Genomic DNA, 20,461 nt, shown 5'->3' with positions numbered 1-20,461 from the left:
TCTAAACCTTAACCCAGTTATCAATCTTTTTATCCATATATCAATCCATTTGTCTATCTATCTCTCTATCGCTACCTAATTATCAATCGGTCTATCCTATCAATTCATTTGTCTATCTATCCACCTCTAACTAATTACCATTCTATCTTTTTACCAGATCTATCTATCTATCTATCTATCTATCTATCTATCTATCTATCTATCTATCTATCTATCTATATACAGTGCCTTGAAAAAGTATTTATACCCCTTGACATTTTCCACATTTTGTCATGTTACAACCAAAAACGTAAATGTATTTTATTGGGATTTTATGTGATAGACCAACACAAAGTGGCACAAAATTCTGAAGTGGAAGGGAAATGATAAATGGTTTTCCAAATTGTTTACTAATAAATATATAAAAAGTGTGGGGTATATTTGTATTCAGCCCCCCTGAGTCAATACTTTGTAGAACCACCTTTCACTGCAATCACAGGTGCAGTCATTTTGGGGATGATTTTACTAGCTTTGCACATCTAGAGAGTGACATTTTTGCCCATTCTTCTTTGCAAAATATCTCTAGCTCTGTCAGATTGGATGGGGAGCACAGATTCTCAATTGGATTTAGGTTTGGACTTCAATTTTGGTCTCATCTGACCACCTTCTTCTTCCGCATTTGCTGTGTCCCCCACATGGCTTCTCGCAAACTGCAAATGGGACTTCCTATGTCTTTCTTTCAACAATGGCTTTCTTCTTGCCCCTCTTCCATAAAGGCCAGATTTGTGAAGTGCACAACTATTAGTTGTCCTGTGGACAGATTCTCCCACCTGAGCTGTGGATCTCTGCAGCTCCTCCAGAGTTACCATGGGCCTTTTGGCTTCTTCTCCGATTAATGCTCTCCTTGCCCGGCCTGTCAGTTTAGGTGGACGGCCATGTCTTGGTAGGTTTGCAGTCGTGCCATACTCTTTCCATTTTCGGATGATGGATTGAACAGTGCTCGGTGATATGTTCAAAGCTTGGGATATTTTTTTTATAACCTAACCCTGCTTTAAACCTCTCCACAACTTTATCCCTGACCTGTCTGGTGTGTTCCTTGGCCTTCGTGATGCTGTTTGTTCACTGAGGTTCTCTAACAAACCTCTGAGGGCTTCACAGAACAGATGCATTTATACTGAGATTAAATTACACACAGGTGGACTCTATTTAGCAATTAGGTGACTTGTGAAGGCAATTGGTTCCACTAGATTTTAGTAAGAGACAGTGGCGTCACTAGGGGGTGTCTTTTGGGGCTATAGCCCCAAATCTGAGGCCCATAGCCCCAAGTCTCTGCAGGGGTCCCCAGGGAGAGGGGATGCTCTCTGGGGATCCTGATTTAAGGGGGAGGCTCTCTGGGGACCCTGATTTAAGGGGGAGGCTCTCTGGGGCCCCCGATTTATGGGGGAGGCTCTCTGGGGACCCTGATTTAAGGGGGAGGCTCTCTGGGGACTCTAATGTAAGGGGGACCCTCTAAGAACCCTGATGTAAGTGGGGATGCTCTCTGGGGATCCTGATGCAAGGGGGGGCTCTCTGGGGAACCTGACGTAGGGGGGCTCTCTGGGGACCCTGATGTAAGGCAGGGCTCTCTGGGGACCCTGATGTAAGGGGGGGCTCTCTGGGGACCCTGATGTAAGAGGGGGGCTCTCTGGGGACCCTGATGTAAGAGGGGGGGCTCTCTGGGGACCCTGATGTAAGAGGGGGGGCTCTCTGGGGACCCTGATGTAAGGGGGGGCTCTCTGGGGACCCTGATGTAAGGGGGGGCTCTCTGGGGATATACACACACACATATATTACTGTATATACATGTGTATGCCCGCCCAAGCGCATGACTTTATTTACTACGCTGCTATGGACTCTAGCCCCAGATCTTTTGTAGACCTAGCAACGCCCCTGATAAGAGGTATCAGAGTAAAGGGGGCTGAATACAAATGCACCCCACACTTTTCACATATTTATTTCTAGAACATTTTGAAAACCATTTATCATTTTCCTTCCACTTTACAATTATGTGCCACTTTGTGTTGGTCCATCACATAAAATCCCAATAAATTCCATTTATGCTTTTGGCTGTAACATGACAAAATGTGGAAAACTTCAAGGTGTTTGAATACTTTTTCTATCTATCTAATTATGAACCTATCTCTACCTAATTATCAATCGGTCTATCCCTCTATCAATCCATTTATCTATCTATCTATCTATCTATCTATCTATCTATCTATCTATCTATCTACCTACCTATCTATCTATCTACCTATCTATCTCCATCTCTATCCATCTCTATCCATCTCTATCCATCTCTATCTATCTCTATCCATCTCTATCTATCTCTATCTATCTCTATCCATCTCTATCTATCTCTATCCATCTCTATCCATCCAACTCCATCCATCAGTATTTCAGCTCCCTTATTTTCGTGGTATCTCTGTGGTTGTTGACATCTGCGGATCTGGAAATAGTTGATTTTCTTATTTCTGCGCTCACGCTGTCCCTGCTTGTCCTGACAAATGCTTAGTACAGCAGTCTTTGTCGGTGGAATATTCCACTCGGCTCTCTGTACTCGATGAGACTGTTCCTTGCTGTATTATACAAACAGATGATGAATTCTCTGCCTCTGACTGCGCTGAGAACATTTGAAGTAATATATATACAGATTATCTCTACATGACAATATTTGAAGAATAATGCACATAGACGGATGTTCGAATTTTAAGGATTTTGAAGAATTTTTGAACTATTAAAGGGGGTGTCCGGTTTGAAGTGAAATCATCTATCTGCTAGCAACCAGTGTTATTTGATGTAAGTGTAGTATGACGACATGAAAACCTGTATTGTGTGCGGAATGTGTACATCTTGGGTAAAATTTGTCCTTTATGCCTTTTTGCTGCCACAGCCATTTTTCCATTTTTACACACATTTCAGGCCTGAAGCTTTGTTAAACCTTCGCTCAAACATCATATATTTTCTGAAAGCAGAGAACCGGGAGACTAAAATGCTGCTATTTCCAATTTAATAAAAAAATTTTTTGTCAGACTATATTAGCATTATATTAGCTGTTTATTAAACAGTAAAAAAAAAATACACTAAATTGAATTTTAGTGCACACCAACAGAATATATTAAAAAATTTTGGGTAAAATATAAAAGATGATGTTACACTGAGTAAATAGATACCCAACATATCTACCCTTATAATTATGTGCATCCATAAAACAATGGTACCCAAAATTGTTTGTAAGGAATCCTTTAACCACTTTAGCCCCGGAAGGATTTACCCCCTTCCTGACCAGAGCACTTTTTGCGATATGGCACTGCATTGCGTTACGCGGTCGTGCGACGTTGCACCCAAACAAAATCGATGTCCTTTTTTTCCTAAAAATAGAGCTTTCTTTTGGTGGTATTTGATCACCCCTGCGGTTTTTATTTTTTGCGCAATAAACAAAAAAAAAGACAATTTTGAAAAAAATATATTTTTTACTTTTTGCTATAATAAATATCCTCCAAAAATATATAAAAAAAAAACTAAATTTCTTTCTCAGTTTAGGCCGATATGTATTCTTCTACATATTTTTGGTAAAAAAAAAAAAAAGAAAGCATATTTATGGCATTTTCATTATTTTTTAATTTTTTTTTATTAGTAATAGCAGGGATCTGCGGTTTTTATTGTGACTGCGACACTATAGCGAACATATCGGATACTTTTGACACTATCTTGGGACCATTGTAATTTATGCAGCGATCAGTGCTATAAAAATGCACTGATTACTGTATAAATGAGGGGTTAAACACTAGAGGGCGATCAAGGGGTTAAGGGGGTCCTAGGGAGGTGTTCTAACTGTGGGGGGGGATAGGCTACCACTGACATGACAGCGATCACTGCTCCCGATGACAGGGAGCAGTAGATCCTTGTCATGTCACTAGGCAGAACAGGGAAATGCCTTGTTTGTCTCCCCGTTCACACGATCGCAGGACACCGGCGGACATCGAATCAGTGGGACCGACGGTCACGAAGTACGCGGGCAAGCGCGCGCCCACAATGCCGTGTCTTAAAGGGGACATACCTGTACGCCCATTTGCGCAGCCATGCCATTGTGCCGACGTATATTGGTCGGCAAGCGGTTGAAGGGGTAGTTCACCTTTACCAGAAAACTGGCTCTGCAGGTAAGGGGTGTCTGTAAATAAAACCAAACTGCAGCTTTGACCAAAGTTAAACATTTCAATACTGGACAATTTTACCCCTCTTCCTGCCCAGGCCAATTTTCAGCTTTCAGCGCCATCACAATTGTGCAGTCATGCGGCGCTGTACCCAAACAAAATATTTGGTTCACACAAATAGAGCTTTTTTTTTTGGTGGTATTTAATCACCACAGTATTTTTTTTTTTTTTTTACTAAATAAACGAAAAAAATAAAAAAATAATGTTTTTTCTTTGTTTCTGTTATAAAATTTAGCAAATAAATAATTGTTCTTCATAAATGTAGGTCAAAAGGTACTTTGTTACATTTCTTTGGCGAAAATAACCCAAATCAGTGTATATTATTTAGTGTGTAGGAAAGTTATACAGTCCACAAACTATGGGATATACATTATCAGAAAATTGATCACTCCTGATGTACTGATGGCCTTTCTCATTTCTTGAGCCCCGTAAATGTCAGGATGGTACAAATATTGCCCAAATCACACCTTTTTGGAATGTAGACAGTCTAAGCTATCTTTTTGAAGTTGTAATTTTTTGTCCCAATTATTTAGAAAATGAAGAAATAAAAAAAAATATATAAAAACACTTTTTACATACTGCCACCAGTGCAGTACAGTGTCATTAAATCATTAAGACAGTATGCAAAAGAAAAAAAAAGTAGGGAGAAGAAACAAACAGATTTTACATTTCACATAGTGAATGTAAAGTCTTGTTTTTTTTCTATTAAAATAATAAACCTGTTAATAGACTGCACAGAGCAGCCCAGATCCTCCTCTTCTCAGGTCCCTGACTGGAGCTCCTGGCTCCTCCCTCCTGTTGAGTGCCCCCATAGCAAGCAGCTTGCTATGGGGGCACCCAAGCTGAGCTGCAGCTCCCTGTGTCCATTCAGACAGGAAGCCGTGGCCCGACCCCACCCCCTCTATCCCCTGATTGGTTGAATTTGATTGACAGCAGTGGGAGCCAATGGCGCTGCTGGTGTGTCTCAGTCAATCATAAGGGAGAGTTCCAGATGGCAGAGGGACTTGTGGACATCATTGGATAGAGAGGAAGCTCAGGTAAGTAACTAGGGGGGCTGGGGGATGCTGCTCACAAGAGGCTTTTTATCTTAATGAATAAAATGCAATAAAATAAAAAAAACGTCAGCCTTTACAACCCCTCTAACACTTGTTAGGCACACACTTAACCGCTCGATTACCCGATATGTTAGTGATGGTGTATATTATTATCACTGATCACTGTATTAGTGTCACTGGTGATGTCAGTTCCCACCAAATGTAAGTCAGTGTCAGATTGCCCACCACACTATCACAGTCCTACTTTATGTCCTATGTTTATCACAAACCATTAATAGTATAAAAGATGCCAAAACTTCCATGCAAACCAATCAATATACAATTTTTGGGATTTATTTATTTTATTATTTACCAAAGACGTGTAGCAGAATTAATTTTGGCCTTAACTGGGTATGTTTTGTGGCAGAAAGTAAAAACATATTGTTTTATTTTCACAATTATTAGTCTTTTTTAATTTATATAATAAAAAAAAACCCAGTGGTAATAAAATACCACCAAAAGAAAGCTCTATTTATGTGAAAAAAATTATATACATTTCATTTGGGTACAGTGTTGCATGACCGTGCAATTACCAGTTTGCCAGTTAAAGTAGCGCAGCGCTGAATAGCAAAACAATTCCCTTGTCATGAAGGGGGTAAAACCTTTCGGAGCTGAACTGGTTATAAGAACCTTGTATTGTACAATAGAGTTCCAATGAGTCAGCAACATGATAGAACAGCAGGGAGCGTGTAGTGGATCATAGGTGTACACATGTGGCACCAGCCATTACCAACATCTATCACCCCACATCAAAGAAGATACATATGCAAAAAGTAGTTATATCAACTGCCATCTACAGATACATGATCATCTGACAATGGTGGAGCACACTGGCCATGGGTGATCATCTGACAATAGTGGAGCACACTGGCCATGGGTGATCATCTGACAATGGTGGAACACATTGGTCATGGGTGATCATCTCACAATGGTGGAACACATTGGTCATGGGTGATCATATCACAATGGTGGAACACACTGCCTATGGGTGATGATCTGACCATGGTGGAACACGTTTGTCATGGGTGATCATCTGACAATGGTGGAGCACACTAGTGAAGGGTGATCATCTGACAACGGAGGAGCACACTGGTCATGGGTGATCATCTGACAATGGTGAAGCACACTAGTCAAGGGTGATCATCTGACAATGATGGAGCACACTGGTCATGGGTAATCATCTGACAATTGTGGGGTCATGTCTGACAATGGTGGAGCACCCTGGCCATGGATGATCATCTGACAATGGTGGAGCACACATGTCATGGGTGAGAATTACAGCAGTGGTCGTGAGCAGCCTCCAGGAAGAACTGTAATTTCACCCACTTTTTGCATGCGGATATTCTATTGATGTGGGGCAATAGTTGTTGGTAACTGCTGGTGCCACATGGGTACACCTATGATCCACTACCTGCCCCCTGCTGTTCTATCATGTTGCTGATTTACTGGAACTCTATTGTACAAGACAAGGTCTTTTAGCACAGTTTTTATATATTGACCCTGTTCTGGACATCAGATGTGTTCACATGCGCTTCTGAAGAAAGAGTGTTTTCTTATGTGGACCAGTTTCGTAAAAACAGCAATATCCTCTGTACTATAGATGTGAACTTTACCTGGGTACAACACATGGATGTGGTTACTACTATGTCTTTTTTTGTTTGCATAATAAATTTGAAATTGTATGTGATATATTTTTGTTGCTGGTTTTGCTCACGACACGTATAGCCTGTTACAGTCCCTTTGCTACAACACGCATTCTGTTATATATATTAGTGGGATATGGTCATACTAGCATGGTATCTTCTTCCTCAATTGGGATAGGTACAGCGTATTCTCACAAAGCCAATCAGCTATTCCTTACCAAATCTAGATGTTCCTCGACCACGACCGGTGACAGAGACTCGTCGGGTTTTGTGTCTTCTGTAGAAAACAAAAATAATCCATCATTATATTGCTTTATATATAGGATTTGTAAAGCCCCAACATCTTCTACAGCACTGTACGAGGGGCTATATACCATCTACCATTCTAACTCTTCCTCACTCTTCCAAAACGTGTCAGTTTTGGAGCGATTTCCCATCACTTCCTGTCCTGAAGGGACATCTGGAAAAATCTACCCAATAGTAACACACAGATAACAATAAAAATCTAGGCACAATGCATAGGAGGAGAAAGATCTCCTATTAATAATATTTAGTATTGTAAAAGACCCTCATTGATCATGCTGACTTGCTTCGGTGAGGCTGCTCAGTGCTCACATGTACCAGAGACCACCCAAAGGGGGAGAAGTCCATCTTTGTAGAAAGCACTAATGGGTACAAAAGTTTTGTCACACTGTAACGTTAATCTTCCATCAGGTCCAATAGCTTACCATTATTATCATGTGTGCTGATCGCATCACTAATCTCCACATCTCCTGGAGTCAGAGGCAACAGACCTGAGGGGTCCAATACTTGGAGGTCAGACAAGAAATCGTTTAAGTCTGGGTCAGACATGGCTCATGTAATGGACCTAAAGAAAATATTAAAAGTGTTATAAAAATGGAATTAAAGAGGAACTACAGTCATTGGACACCTCCTCCCCAACTATTCGGTACATAGTGGTGGTCACCAAGTGTCATCATCCTTAAGGCTGGATTCACACCTATGCATTTTTTGTGCTTTTTGCAGATTTGCACTACAGTCCATTTAACATGGTTTCCTATGGAACACGTTCTGTAGTGCAAATCTGCAAAATGCAAAAAGCACTAAAACTGCATAGGTGTGAATCCAGCCTAATTGGCAGCAGTTACAGGCATTTGGAAATATTTAAAAAATTCCAAATGTAAAATAATTTTAATTAAAAAATGAATGAACACAGAATCGAAATAATGTCATGTCAGTTCATTTGCCGGTATACTTTTATTTTGAATGATTTTTTGAAATAGTTGTCCTAGAACATGTTATTCATAGTAAGGGATGGCAGCACATGCGTACACGTGCAAGATAAGAGGTAAACAAGTCCATCGGACCACTGCGTATTTTCCAGCGCTGACTCACAGCGTCCTGCAAGTGCCTCGTCTTGCCAACAATCCCACTCTCCCTGTGCTGTCTCGGAATGAAGCCTTCACATTTTACATAAAAACAAAAAAAAAACAACAACGAAAGCTATCGAGGTAAACTGAGAACATTCTGATAATCACAAAGAAAACAGATCCCCCACCCCCTATCTATACGGACTGCATATGCATTTTGCACAGGGTGTTTATTGCATATCCACCTCTCCTGACCGCACAGAAATAGACCCGGAAGTGTAAAAAAAAAAAAAAAAAGAGAGAACAAACATTTCAGATTTTTTGGGGATGCAGATCTAAACTCAAATATCTAAACTCAATTTGTAGCTCTAAAACCAATTAATAAAATTTCATATCATGTATCATGCAATATATTAATATATTATAATTTTTTTTTAATCTTATTAAAGCTCAACACTGGGCATTTTTTTTTTATTAAAATAGACCCCAGCAAGTGTTAAAAATGAAAAAGCAGCACACACTGCAAAACTCACCCTCAAGCTGCAGCTGTCACCTGCAGTAATTCTTTTTCACCACAAGATGTCCCCAGACTTGTAGGTTGAATGTTGCCCAGCATCACTCAACTCAGAAAAATAAGGAGCCCTGTGAGTGCAGGAGATATGGGCCTGCTGCCTAATGGGGCGTTACCATGTAATGTTTTTTTTTTTTATCATGGCATATTAATGTAGAGAGTGTGGCTGACTTCATCACAATGACATCATATAGTTAGATTAGGCTATAATGGAAGTGTGTGTCAATTCTCACTATGCATGTGAATAATGGACTAAACCACAGGTCTCAAACACAAGGCCCACGGGCCAAATCCGGCCCACCAGGCCTTGCTAAGTGGCCCGCACAGCGGCCTCTGGGCCGATACCTGTTCGTTTTTTTTCACTGCCAAGTCTCCCAAGAGTAATCATCCTCTCCCTCAGTCCCTCGAGCAGCGTTGGATTGGGTCAGGGCATGCGCGGCTTGTCAGTCTCCAAAGAGACAAGAATAAACCTCTCCCGCTCGCTCTCCTCCTCAGTCCCTTTAGTGGCGCCAGCTTTTTGAGAGTTGATGCCTGCGCGGCCTGTGGGTCTTCAAGGGGACAAGAATAAACATATCCCGCTCTCTCTCCTCCTCAGTCCCTTCAGCGGCTCAGGCTTTATGTGAGCTGAGACTGGCATAGCTGTCAGGAAGCTCCACCACTGACAGCTATGCCAGGCTGGCCGGCTATTTTTTTTTCTTCAGCGGGCTGAATCCTGGGGGCTGGCTTTTTGAGGGCTGTGGAGGACGATGTGTTTAGAGGTGGTGGGATGGGAGGAATGTGATGGTTTCAGAGGTCAGAATCCAGGAGGGGTGGAAAAGAGATGTTGCACACTGTGCATAGCATGCTCCTGAACCCTGCACTCTGTACGCAGTGCGCTCCTGAACACTACACTCTGTACGCAGTGCGCTCCTGAACCCTGCACTCTGTACGCAGTGCGCTCCTGAACCCTGCACTTTGTATGCAGCGCGCTCCTGAACACAACACTCTGCATGCAGCGTGCTCCTGAATCTTGCACTCTGTATGCAGCATGCGCCTGAATCCGCCATTCTGTATGCAGCAAGCCCCTAGAGTGGATACATAGTCCTACAGATACAACCGGGCCTTTAAGGGCAACCATACTGCTCATGCGGCCCCCAATGAATTTGAGTTTGACACCCCTGGACTAAACCATATGTCTTGACTGTTTCTAGTGTGGTCACCAGGTGGCGTGAGCAGTGACGACCTGAGTGAACTTTATTCACATTATGTGCTGATGTAAGTTTGTTGATCAATGGGAAGAAGGTGGTATTCTCCACCGAGGATGGGATCTGCTACTAAAAATGTAAATAATGCAATATTCTATAGAGTGTATTTACACTGCTATGCCATCTTCGGCTGAGGACAACTGAAACTTGCTTAATCACGTATGTATATACTGCACCATGTTACCATAGGATTGGATGCATTTGTATTGCTGTTTACTCTCTTTCAGGTGTTGCTGAGTCGGCATGTCTTCCTTGGCTAAGGAGAGACAGGAATCTAACCGGACAATAACCCTAATCCTTTCTATATCTTGTTATTACTGTATATATTAGATAGATAGGTCAGGAAGCAATACCATTGCTCTTGCTTACTTTTAAAATGGTACATAACTATTTTTGATATTTCCTTGTCATATGTGATCTACTAGCTCATGTGTTGAATATCTTGTTTATTTCACATGGTATGCCACATACACTGTTACTTGTTATTATTTCCCTGTTTCCACACCCATCCCAGTTTTTGCCAGGACATTCACTCTCAGAATTGGGAGCTCAAATTATTTTTATGTAAACTCCGAGACGTCGTTTTTTGAGCAGGGGGAGGATGTAGCACCCTGGAGTTTTAGGCAGGGTTACTTCTCACAAATTTTCTTGCCAGGAGTAGTTATCCTGGTTGATTGCTAGAGATTCATTGATTTCTCCCTAAATTTGGCCTTGTTGCACTTTTCTCTTCTACCACTAGGTGGCTGGGTACTTGGTGGTACTAGATATGAAAAGGGCAACGCAAGGTCAGGTTATGGGTATATGGAGTATCTCAGCCAATGGGCAGGGGTTATCTTGAATCCCTTAGCCTGCTGGGAGAACCTATATATTCGGGTGGAGTCAGGTGATCTGTGTTCTGTGCCACCTGGACTGCTGTCATATTGCCCGGGTTGCTAGGCCAGGGATTGGGCCTATCCCAGGCACATCTGGCTTCTAGGCTGTCTGAGGGCCTATCCACAAGCAAGAGAGAAGCGCAGGGTTGGGATTGCGGCTTGCAGTCCAACCAAAACTGATGGTTCTGTTGGCTGGAGAACCTGTCAATGGTCGGAGGTAGAGGGGAAGTTGTCGCCAGGAAGGGACTTTCCGCCTTATTACCAGGGACCACAGTGAGTAACTGAAGCAAGTACCGGAGCAGAATTCTCACCAACCGGATATGGTAAAGAATCGGGAAACTTCAGTGGGTATCAAGCCAGGAACCCAGCCAGCGGAGGTGACGCTTGCAGAGCTGCCTTGTGTGTCAAGCTAGGGACTGAGCAAGCAAGCATGGGTGAAGCTTGAGAGTTATCTAGAGTGCCAAGCTAGGGACCCAGCAGAGAAGCGGAGGTGATGCTTGAGGAAGATACCACCGTGAAGATTGAAGGAGCTCAAGGGATTCAGTGATAGTGAATCAGTGTGTCCAGTGAGAGACCAGGAGCTCAGTGCATTGGAGAATTAGAAGGAGTGATTGTAATGAAAGTGAAGGAACTGTTAAGACTTGTGTTTGGAACTGTTAAAGACTGTTGCCATAGGAGACAGCATTCCTGCACCTGCAGATGTGGCACCTTGCTGGATGCCTTTCCCTGCATGGCTGTCCTCTTATTGATGTCTCGGAGTCTGGCAATTAATCTTACAACTACCTAAGGGTGCCCTGGCCCTAACCCTCTACCCCCCAAATATACAAAAAGGGGGTACCGCTATGCCACAGTCTCATTGAATCATTCGAATGGTGATGTTGAACTGTTTTCACCTCTGAAGGAGTAACCATAAAGTCTATAATCCCATTCCGATATTGGAAGTGGGATCCAAGCTGATCAGGCCAGCCTAAAGGCCCGCACACACGTTTAGAAAATCGGATGTTAAATTTCATCCGGCGAACGATCTGCTGTATTTCGGATATTTAGTATGGTGCTTTCGACAGCTGATTCCGATCTTTCGTACAATAAAAGGATGTGCAGACTATAACATTTTAATCGTACGTGAACACAACGTCAGATTTTCATTTAATTAGAAAGTTTTTCGTCTGAAAAAAATCATAAGAGCAAGACTAGGCATGCTCAGAAATGAAAGAATAGATACAAAACAATTCAACACATGACATCACTTCTGAAGTTGAATTCGGTCGTACGAGAATTTTCGTATGTTGAGTAACCTCTTCACTTTTGACATGAGACTAGCGTGCAACAAAAAATGGACAAACAAAAATCTGATCCTGCTTACGAGGTTTTACAAAACATTATTAAAACATTGCACCTGTTAAACCTGCGGACGTGTTCCCTTTAAACGATAAATCAGAGTGATTCTGTAAAAATAGAAGAAAAAACATTTTCAAATGTCAGCCTGAGCACAATCTGCAGCACCGCAGCGCAATGTTCCCGCCGATTACAGGCAAAGTGTCCCACCACACTGAGCATTGCTGGGAGAGAATTGGCTGTAATTGTGGTACTGGGCGTATGGAGCTCTGGAGGGGCCGGCCAGGCTATTTATACAAGAAGCACATTCACCACCATGGCTTAACATTTGTCTGCCTGTAAATCAGGCTTCATTTTAACCACTGAATAACGCACAATGCCGTACACCAGGGGTGGGCAACTTTATTGACGCAGAGGGCCTCACATGTCCCCTCTGACATTACCAAAGGGCCACATATAGTAATCAGTTAATGTAATGCTACAGAAAGCTGTCAGAGACTGAAGCCATGCAACAGGACACGGTCAGAGACTGTGAACATACTAGAGATTTATTGCACATAGGAGTTGTTGAAGGCTGGGGAAATCCTATAAATGCTGTTGGAGATTGGGGACATGCTATAGGAGGTGTTAAAGACTGGGGACATGCTATAGGAGGTGTTGGAGACTGGGACCATGCTATAGGAGGTGGAGACTAGGACATGCTATAGAAGGTGTTGGAGACTGGGGACGTGCTATAGGAGATGTTGGAGACTGGGGACCATTCTATAGGAGGTGTTGGAGACTGGGACATGCTATAGGAGGTGTTGGAGACTAGAAAATGCTATAGGAGGTGTTGGAGACTAGGGACATGCTATAGAAGGTGTTGGAGACTAGGGACATGCTATAGAAGGTGTTGGAGACTAGGGACATGCTATAGAAGGTGTTGAAGAATGGGGGCATGCTATAGGAGTTGTTGGAGACTGGGGACATGCTATAGGACAGGGATATGCAATTAGCGGACCTCCAGCTGTTGCAGAACTCCAAGTCCCATGAGGCATAGCAAGTCTTTGACAGCCATAAGCATTACACCCAGAGGCAGTGGCATGATGGGACTTGTAGTTTTGCAACAGCTGGAGGTCCTCTAATTGCATATCCCTGCTATAGGAGATGTTAGAGACTGGGACCATGCTATAGGAGCTGTTGGAGACTGGGGACATGCTATAGGAGTAGTTGAAGACTGGGGACATGCTATTACAATTGTTGGAAGCTGGGAACATGCTATGGGAGTTTTTGTAGACTGGGGACATGATATAGGAGCTGTTGGAGACTGGGGACATGCTATAGGAGTAGTTGAAGACTGGGGACATGCTATAGGAGTAGTTGAAGACTGGGGACATGCTATAGGAGTAGTTGAAGACTGGGGACATGCTATTACAATTGTTGGAAGCTGGGAACATGCTATGGGAGTTTTAGTAGACTGGGGACATGATATAGAAGTTTTTGTAGACTGAGGATATGCTATAGGTCTTGAAGACAATGGACAACCTATAGGAGTTGTTGGAGACTGGGTACATGCTACAGGAGTTATTGGAGACTGGAGACATGCTTTAGTTGTTTGCAGACCACGGGCATCCAATAGGAATTGTTAGAGACTGGGGACATCCTATACGATTTGTTGCAGACTACAGACATCCTATAGGAGTTGTTGGAGACTATGGGTATCCTGTAGGAGTTGTTGGAGATGGGAAACATCCATTAGGAGTTGCTGGAAACTATGGGCATCCTTTATAAGTTGTTGGAGACTGGGGACATGTAACATGGATTTTAGAGACTGCATAAATCCTATAGGAGTTGTTAGAGACTGGGGATATGATATAGGAATTGTTGGAGACTGGAAACACACAATAGAAGTTGTTGGAGACTGGAGACATCCCATGGGAGTTGTTGGAGATTGGGTACATGCTATAGGAGTTGTTGGAGACTGGGGACATGCTATAGAAGTTGTTGGAGATTGGGTACATGCTATAGGAGTTGTGGAAACTAGAAACATCCTATAGAAGTTGTTGGAGACTGGAGACATCCCATGGGAGTTGTTGGAGATTGGGTACATGCTATAGGAGTTGTGGAAACTAGAAACATCCTATAGAAGTTGTTGGAGACTGCAGACATGCTATAGGAATTGTTGGAGACTGTGGACTTGCTATAAAAGTTGTTGGAGACTAAGGACATTCCATATAAGTTGTTGGAGACTGGGGACATGCTATAGAAGTTGTTGGAGACTGGGGACATGCTATAGAAGTTGTTGGAGACTGTGGACATACTATAGGAGTTGTTGGCAGACTAGAAACATCCTATAGGAATTGTTGGAGGCAGGTGACATCCTATAGGAGTTGTTGGTAGATGATTGGCATCCTATAGGAATTGTTGGAGAATGAGGACATGCTTCAGGACTCAGTTATAGATTGGAGATGCATCACATGAGACAGCTAGAAGTCACAGCTATTACAATACCTTTCCAAATCAATGGTTTTACATTTGTTCTTCCCACAAGCTTTAAAGAAAAGATTTCCTTCACTTTTCTAAGCCCACGTACACACGGTCGGAGATTTTGCCAACCAAATCCGTCGGATTTAGTCCGACGGATTGTGTCCGAAACTGTTGCATACACACGGTTGGGCCAAGTTGGCGAAAAATCCGATCTTTCAGAACGTGATGACGTAATTTCGTTACGATGGGACTACATTCAGGCTAGTAGCCAATAGCTTTGATGTAAGAATTTTATCTGAGCATGCGTGGCACTTGGTCCGATGAAAATGCTCTACACATGATCGGATTAGGTCCGTCCGGCCCAGTTGGTCGGGAAATATTTCCAACATGTTGGAAAATTGGGTCGGACGGAGATTCGGACGGAATCAGTCCGATGCATACCACACACAGTCGGATTATCTGACGACGCGGTCCGATAAGACTCATTCCGACAGATTCTCTGACCGTGTGTACAAGGGCTAAGAAAGCACCAGGTTATGGAGAACACAGTATACTATCTACAGCAGCCTTTCTCAGCCAGGGTTCAGTGGAATCCTAGAAGCTGTTAGGGGTTCCTTAAGCAACAACAATTTTTGTCTCTCTGATGAGTAACTCCAGACAAGCCAGGAGGTATTCTTTCCAATGACCACAAATGAAAGGGGCATTATTTCCAGTAAACATCACGCTAATATACTATGGGGGGTTATTTCCGAAAGGCAAATCCACTTTGCACTACAAGTGCACTTTGGAAGTGCAGTCGCTGTAGACCTAATTCTAAAGCCGCGTACACACGGGCGGACTGTATGGCCTACTTAGTCCGTCATACAATCCGACGGACAGTCCGTCATACTTTCGAATGAACGGACTTGACCACACACGGATGTACAAACAGTCCGTCGAAAGCTTGCGCGATGACGTGTACAGCACGTACGACGGGACTAGAAATAAGAAGTCCAATACACAGCAATGCACCCTTCCGCCGTGTAAATCCTTTCTGAGCATGCGCCATTCTTAGTCCATCTAACTAGCCTACTCACGAGCGGATTGTCCGCTGAAACCAAAGTATGACGGACAGAATTACGGAAATTCCGAAATACTTAGTCCGCCAGACTGCGCGCTGAAAAAGTCCGCTGAAGCCCACACACGAGCGGACTGTCCGCTGAAATGTGTTTCGACGGACTAAGTAGGCCATACAGTCCGCCCGTGTGTACGCGGCTTAAGGGGTAGATCTGAAATGAGGGGAAGCTCTGCTGATTTTATCATCCAATCATGTGCAAGCTAAAATTCTGTTTTTAATTTTCCTTGCATGTCCCCCTCGGATTTACAGCGACTTTCCTTTCAAGTGCACTTGCAGTGCAAAGTGGATTTTAGTAAATAACCCCCTATGAGCTGTAAAAATAGTAATTCAAAAAAATAGAATGGATGCTCTGCATCCAGAAAGGTCTTTCAAAGGTTACCCCAAGGTAAAAAAGCATTATCATCATCTCTGTCCAATGAGCAGGAGTATGACCCAGGAAACAGTGAAGCTAAAGCAAACCATAAGACCTTCTGTATGCCATCAACAATTGCAATTTTTTTCTTTTGAAAAATACTAATCTCCTGCAGCCTCTTTGCTGCCAGTTCTTGCCTACATACACTCCTGTGATAGCTGCATGAGTTACAACTATTAAAAGTGATTCATGAAATGATAATAACGCCTTTCCGCTGACCCTTTAAGATCAGAGTGATATCTCTTTGCGTGGTGTTGACTGGCCTCCCTTTATCACTGTGATTGGCTGACACAGCGATCATGTGATTGGGCGCCAGTCCTACCTACTCCTGATCTCAGTCACAGTGCTGGGAGTGCTGATTGGCTCCTGCTGCTGTCAATCAAAGTCAGTGAGCCAATTAGGAGAGAAAGGGGGCGTGTCAAGCTGCAGCTCCATGTCTGATTGATTTCAATGGGGAGCAGCGGTGGAGGAGTGGTAAACACACCGCTCCTTCACTGCTCCAAAGAACCACCCTCGGGCTTTCACACTACAAACAATGGTGCAGCTTTTTTAGGGCGGATTGCAGGCGCTATTTCTAACGCTATAGTGCCTGCAAAATGCCCTCGGTGTGAAAGGGGTCTTAACAAAAAAAAAAAAAAAAAAAAAACAGGACTTCAATATCATTTTTAGTCGCACTGATCTGAATGTGTGCTATTGAAAAGAATGGGCTGTGCGGCAGGTCATTATCCAAAGTCACATGACAAGTCGCACAAGTGTGACTGGTGCCTTAACCACTTGCCGACTGAAGCACGCCGATTTACATCGGCAGAATGGCACGGGCAGGCAAAGGGGGCGTACCTGTACGTCCCTTTAAATTTGCCACCTAGCAGCTGCGTGCCGCGGGTCCCGCAAACTCGATGTTCACTGGTGGCCCGACATTGCGGCGAGGAGATGCAGAACAGGGAGATGCCTATGTAAACTGTTCTGCCTAGCAACATGACAGACATCTACTGCTCCCTGTCACCAGGAGCAGTGATCTCTGTCACGTTGTAGTGAGCCCATCCCCCTACAGTTAGAACACCTCCCTAAGATACACTTAACCCCTTGATCGCCTCCTAGTGTTTAACCCCATTCCCTGCCAGTGTCATTTATACAGTAATCAGTGGCTATTTGCAGCACTGATCGCTGTATAAATGACAATGGTCCCAAAATAGCGTCAAAATTGTCCGATGTGTGCGTCATAATGTCGCAGTCCCGATGAAAATCACAGATCGCCGCCATTACTAGTGAAAAAAAAATAATAATAAAAATGCCATAAATCTATCCCCTATTTTGTAGACAGTATGTGCAAACCAATCAATATACACTTATTTAGATTTTTTTACCAAAAATATGTAGAAGAATACGTATCGGCCTAAACTGAGGAAGAAATTTGTTTTTTAATACATTTTTTGGTGGATATTATAGCAAAAAGTAAAAAATATTGTTCAAAATTGTCGGTCTTTTTTTGTTTATAGCGCAAAAAATAAAAACCGCAGAGGTGATCAAATACCACCAAAAGAAAACTCTATTTGTGGGGACAAAAGGGACATCAATTTTGTTTGGGTACAGCGTCGCACGACCGCGCAATTGTCTGTTAAAACGGCGCAGTGCCCAATCGCAAAAAAATGCTCTGGTCAGGGAGGGGGTAAATCCTTCCGGGGCTGAAGTGGTTAAACTGCTGCATACAGAATCTGGTGTAGTTGTTCATAGTAACCAATCAGTTTCCAGGTTTTATTGTCAATGCTTCATTGAACAAGCTGATTGGTTATTATGCACAGCTGCACCAGATGCTGTGTGCACCAGATATAATAAGCTCTGGTTCACACTGATGTGACTTTGAAATTGTGCGATTCCAAAGGCCACAGATCAGTGCAATTTGCACTGCTGATTTATCAGAAGTCTATGCAAGTCGCAATGAAAGCATTAAAAAGCAGTGCAGGGACCTTTTTCATAATCACTGTGTCATGAGCTGCGCCGATGTGAACAGTTTCATTCCCAGCAATGGTGTGTGACTTGTCATGTCATTTGGAACTGTCAAATCGCAAGACAAGTTGCGCCGGTATGAATGGGGGCTAAGCCCTGGTTCACACCGGTGCGGCGTTGAAATTGCCCCACTTCAGCACAATTTCAAAGCTGCACATTAGTGCTATTTGCACTGCCAATTTGATTGTGGCTTGTGACTTTATTTAACAGAAGTCTATGCAAGTCGCAATGAAATGGTCAAAAAGCAGTGCAGGAATCTTTTTCCTAATCGCATAATCACTTCAGCCCCGGAAGATTTTACCCCCTTCCTGACCAGAGCACTTTTTGCGATTCGGCATTGCGTCGCTTTAACTGACAATTGCGTGGTCATGTGACGTTGTACCCAAACAAAATTTACATCCTTTTTCCCCCCACAAATAGCGCTTTCATTTGGTGGTATTTGATCGCCTCTGTGTTTTTAATTTTTATTTTTTGCACTATAAACAAAAAAAAGAGTACCAATTCTGAAAAAAACTGAATATTTTTTACTTTTTGCTATAATAAATATCCCCCAAAAATATATATAAAAAACTTTTTTTTCCTCAGTTTAGGCCGATATGTATTCTTCTACATATTTTTGGTAAAAAATCAAAAAAAAAAAACGCAATAAGTGTATATTGATTGGTTTGCACAAAAGTTATAGCGTCTACAAAATAGGGGATCGTTTTACGACTTTTTTATTATTATTATTTTTTTTTTTACTAGTATTTATTATGGCGGACACGTCGGACAATTTTGACACATTTTTGGGACCATTGGCATTCATACAGCGATCAATGCTATAAAATTGCATTGATTGCTGTGAAAATGTCACTGGCAGTGAAGAGGTTAACCACTAGGGGACAGTGAAGGGGTTAATGTGTGTCCTAGCGTGTGTTCTAACTGAAGGGGGAGGGGACTGTGCAGGGAAGATAACAGATTGTCTGTTTATACTCTGTATGAACAGACAATCTGTCTCTTCTCCCCTCAGAGAACCCGAAACTGTGTGTTTACACACAGAACCCGGTTCTCGGTGTGCTCCGATCGATTGCGGGAGCCCGACGGTGATTGTGACCGCTAGGTACTCGCATCAGCTCTGTGGGCGAGCAGGGGGCACGCGCGTGCGTCTCTGGCAGCGCGCACATGCCCCCTAGTGGCCGTCTATGGTACTTACGTACCATTGACGGCAATTAACGCAGCTAAGCCATGTTGCCGCAGTATAACTGCGGCGGCTGATCGGCATGCGGTTAAACCCTTTTCACACTGGGGGCCACGGCCTTGTTAGCGCTAAAGCGCCACTCGTTTTAGCAGTTCTTTAGTGCTGGTCAAGTGGTGCTTTTCACCCACTTTTAACCCTAAAGAAGAGGTTAATAACGCCCATGTTGCAGCATTTTTAAAGTGGAGGTCCACCCTAAAATGGACCTTCCGCTCATCGGAATCCTCCCCCCCTCCGGTGCCACAATTGGCACCTTTCAGGGGGGAGGGGGGTGCAGTTACCTGGATAATCCAGGTAACTGCACCCACTTCCGGGATAGCTCTCTGCGGAAAGGGGCATAGATTACGCCCCTTTCCGCAAGTGCCCGCCCCCTTCCGCAAGTGCCCCGCTGCCTGCTGGGAAACACACAGATCCCAGAGGCAGCGGGGACCGTCCTTATTGCTCAGCGCGACTCGCGCATGCGCAATAGGGAACCGGGAAATGAAGCCGAAAGGCTCCATTTCCTGATTCCCATACCCAAGATGGCGGCAGCAGCACCCGAGTGACGATCTAGAGATCGGATTCGGGTGCCGACATTGCGGGCGCGCTGGACAGGTAAGTGTCACTATTTTAAAAGTCAGCAGCTGCAGTATTTGTAGCTGCTGGCTTTTTAAAAAAAAAAAAAACGCGGAGTCCCGGCGGACTCCCGCTTTAAATTACTTTTCAGGCGCTGCCCATTCATTCCAATGGGCAGGGCGTTTTGGGAGCACTGTACACAGCACTTCCAAACCGCCACAAAGATGCTGCTTGCAAGACTTTTCCTAACGTCCTGCAAGCACACCGCCGCCATGTGAAAAGTCTCACTGCAATGAACGGGAGGTGGTTTTC

The 20,461-nt window shown here is 43.4% G+C and overlaps 1 protein-coding gene across 1 annotated transcript in view; it reads right to left on the bottom strand.

Annotated features, from left to right (window-relative positions):
* DNAH2 (dynein axonemal heavy chain 2) overlaps window positions 1-20,461 on the bottom strand; it is a 328,965-nt gene that overhangs the window by 305,482 nt on the left and 3,022 nt on the right. Inside the window, exons 2-3 of the mRNA XM_077470685.1 lie at window positions 7,698-7,837; window positions 7,188-7,246 (exon numbers count right to left, since the gene is read on the bottom strand). Of these exons, the coding sequence (XP_077326811.1) occupies window positions 7,188-7,246; window positions 7,698-7,821 (183 nt within the window). The 5' untranslated portion in view covers window positions 7,822-7,837. The remainder of the gene's footprint in view (window positions 1-7,187; window positions 7,247-7,697; window positions 7,838-20,461) is intronic.

The sequence above is a fragment of the Lithobates pipiens genome, unplaced genomic scaffold (genome assembly GCF_037356315.1).
Source record: "Lithobates pipiens isolate NorthernLeopardFrog02 unplaced genomic scaffold, aLitPip1_a1.2 Scaffold_8, whole genome shotgun sequence".
Lineage (NCBI taxonomy): Eukaryota > Metazoa > Chordata > Amphibia > Anura > Ranidae > Lithobates > Lithobates pipiens.
Note: the sequence above shows the minus strand (reverse complement) of the source record. Positions and strands in the feature narration are given on the sequence as shown.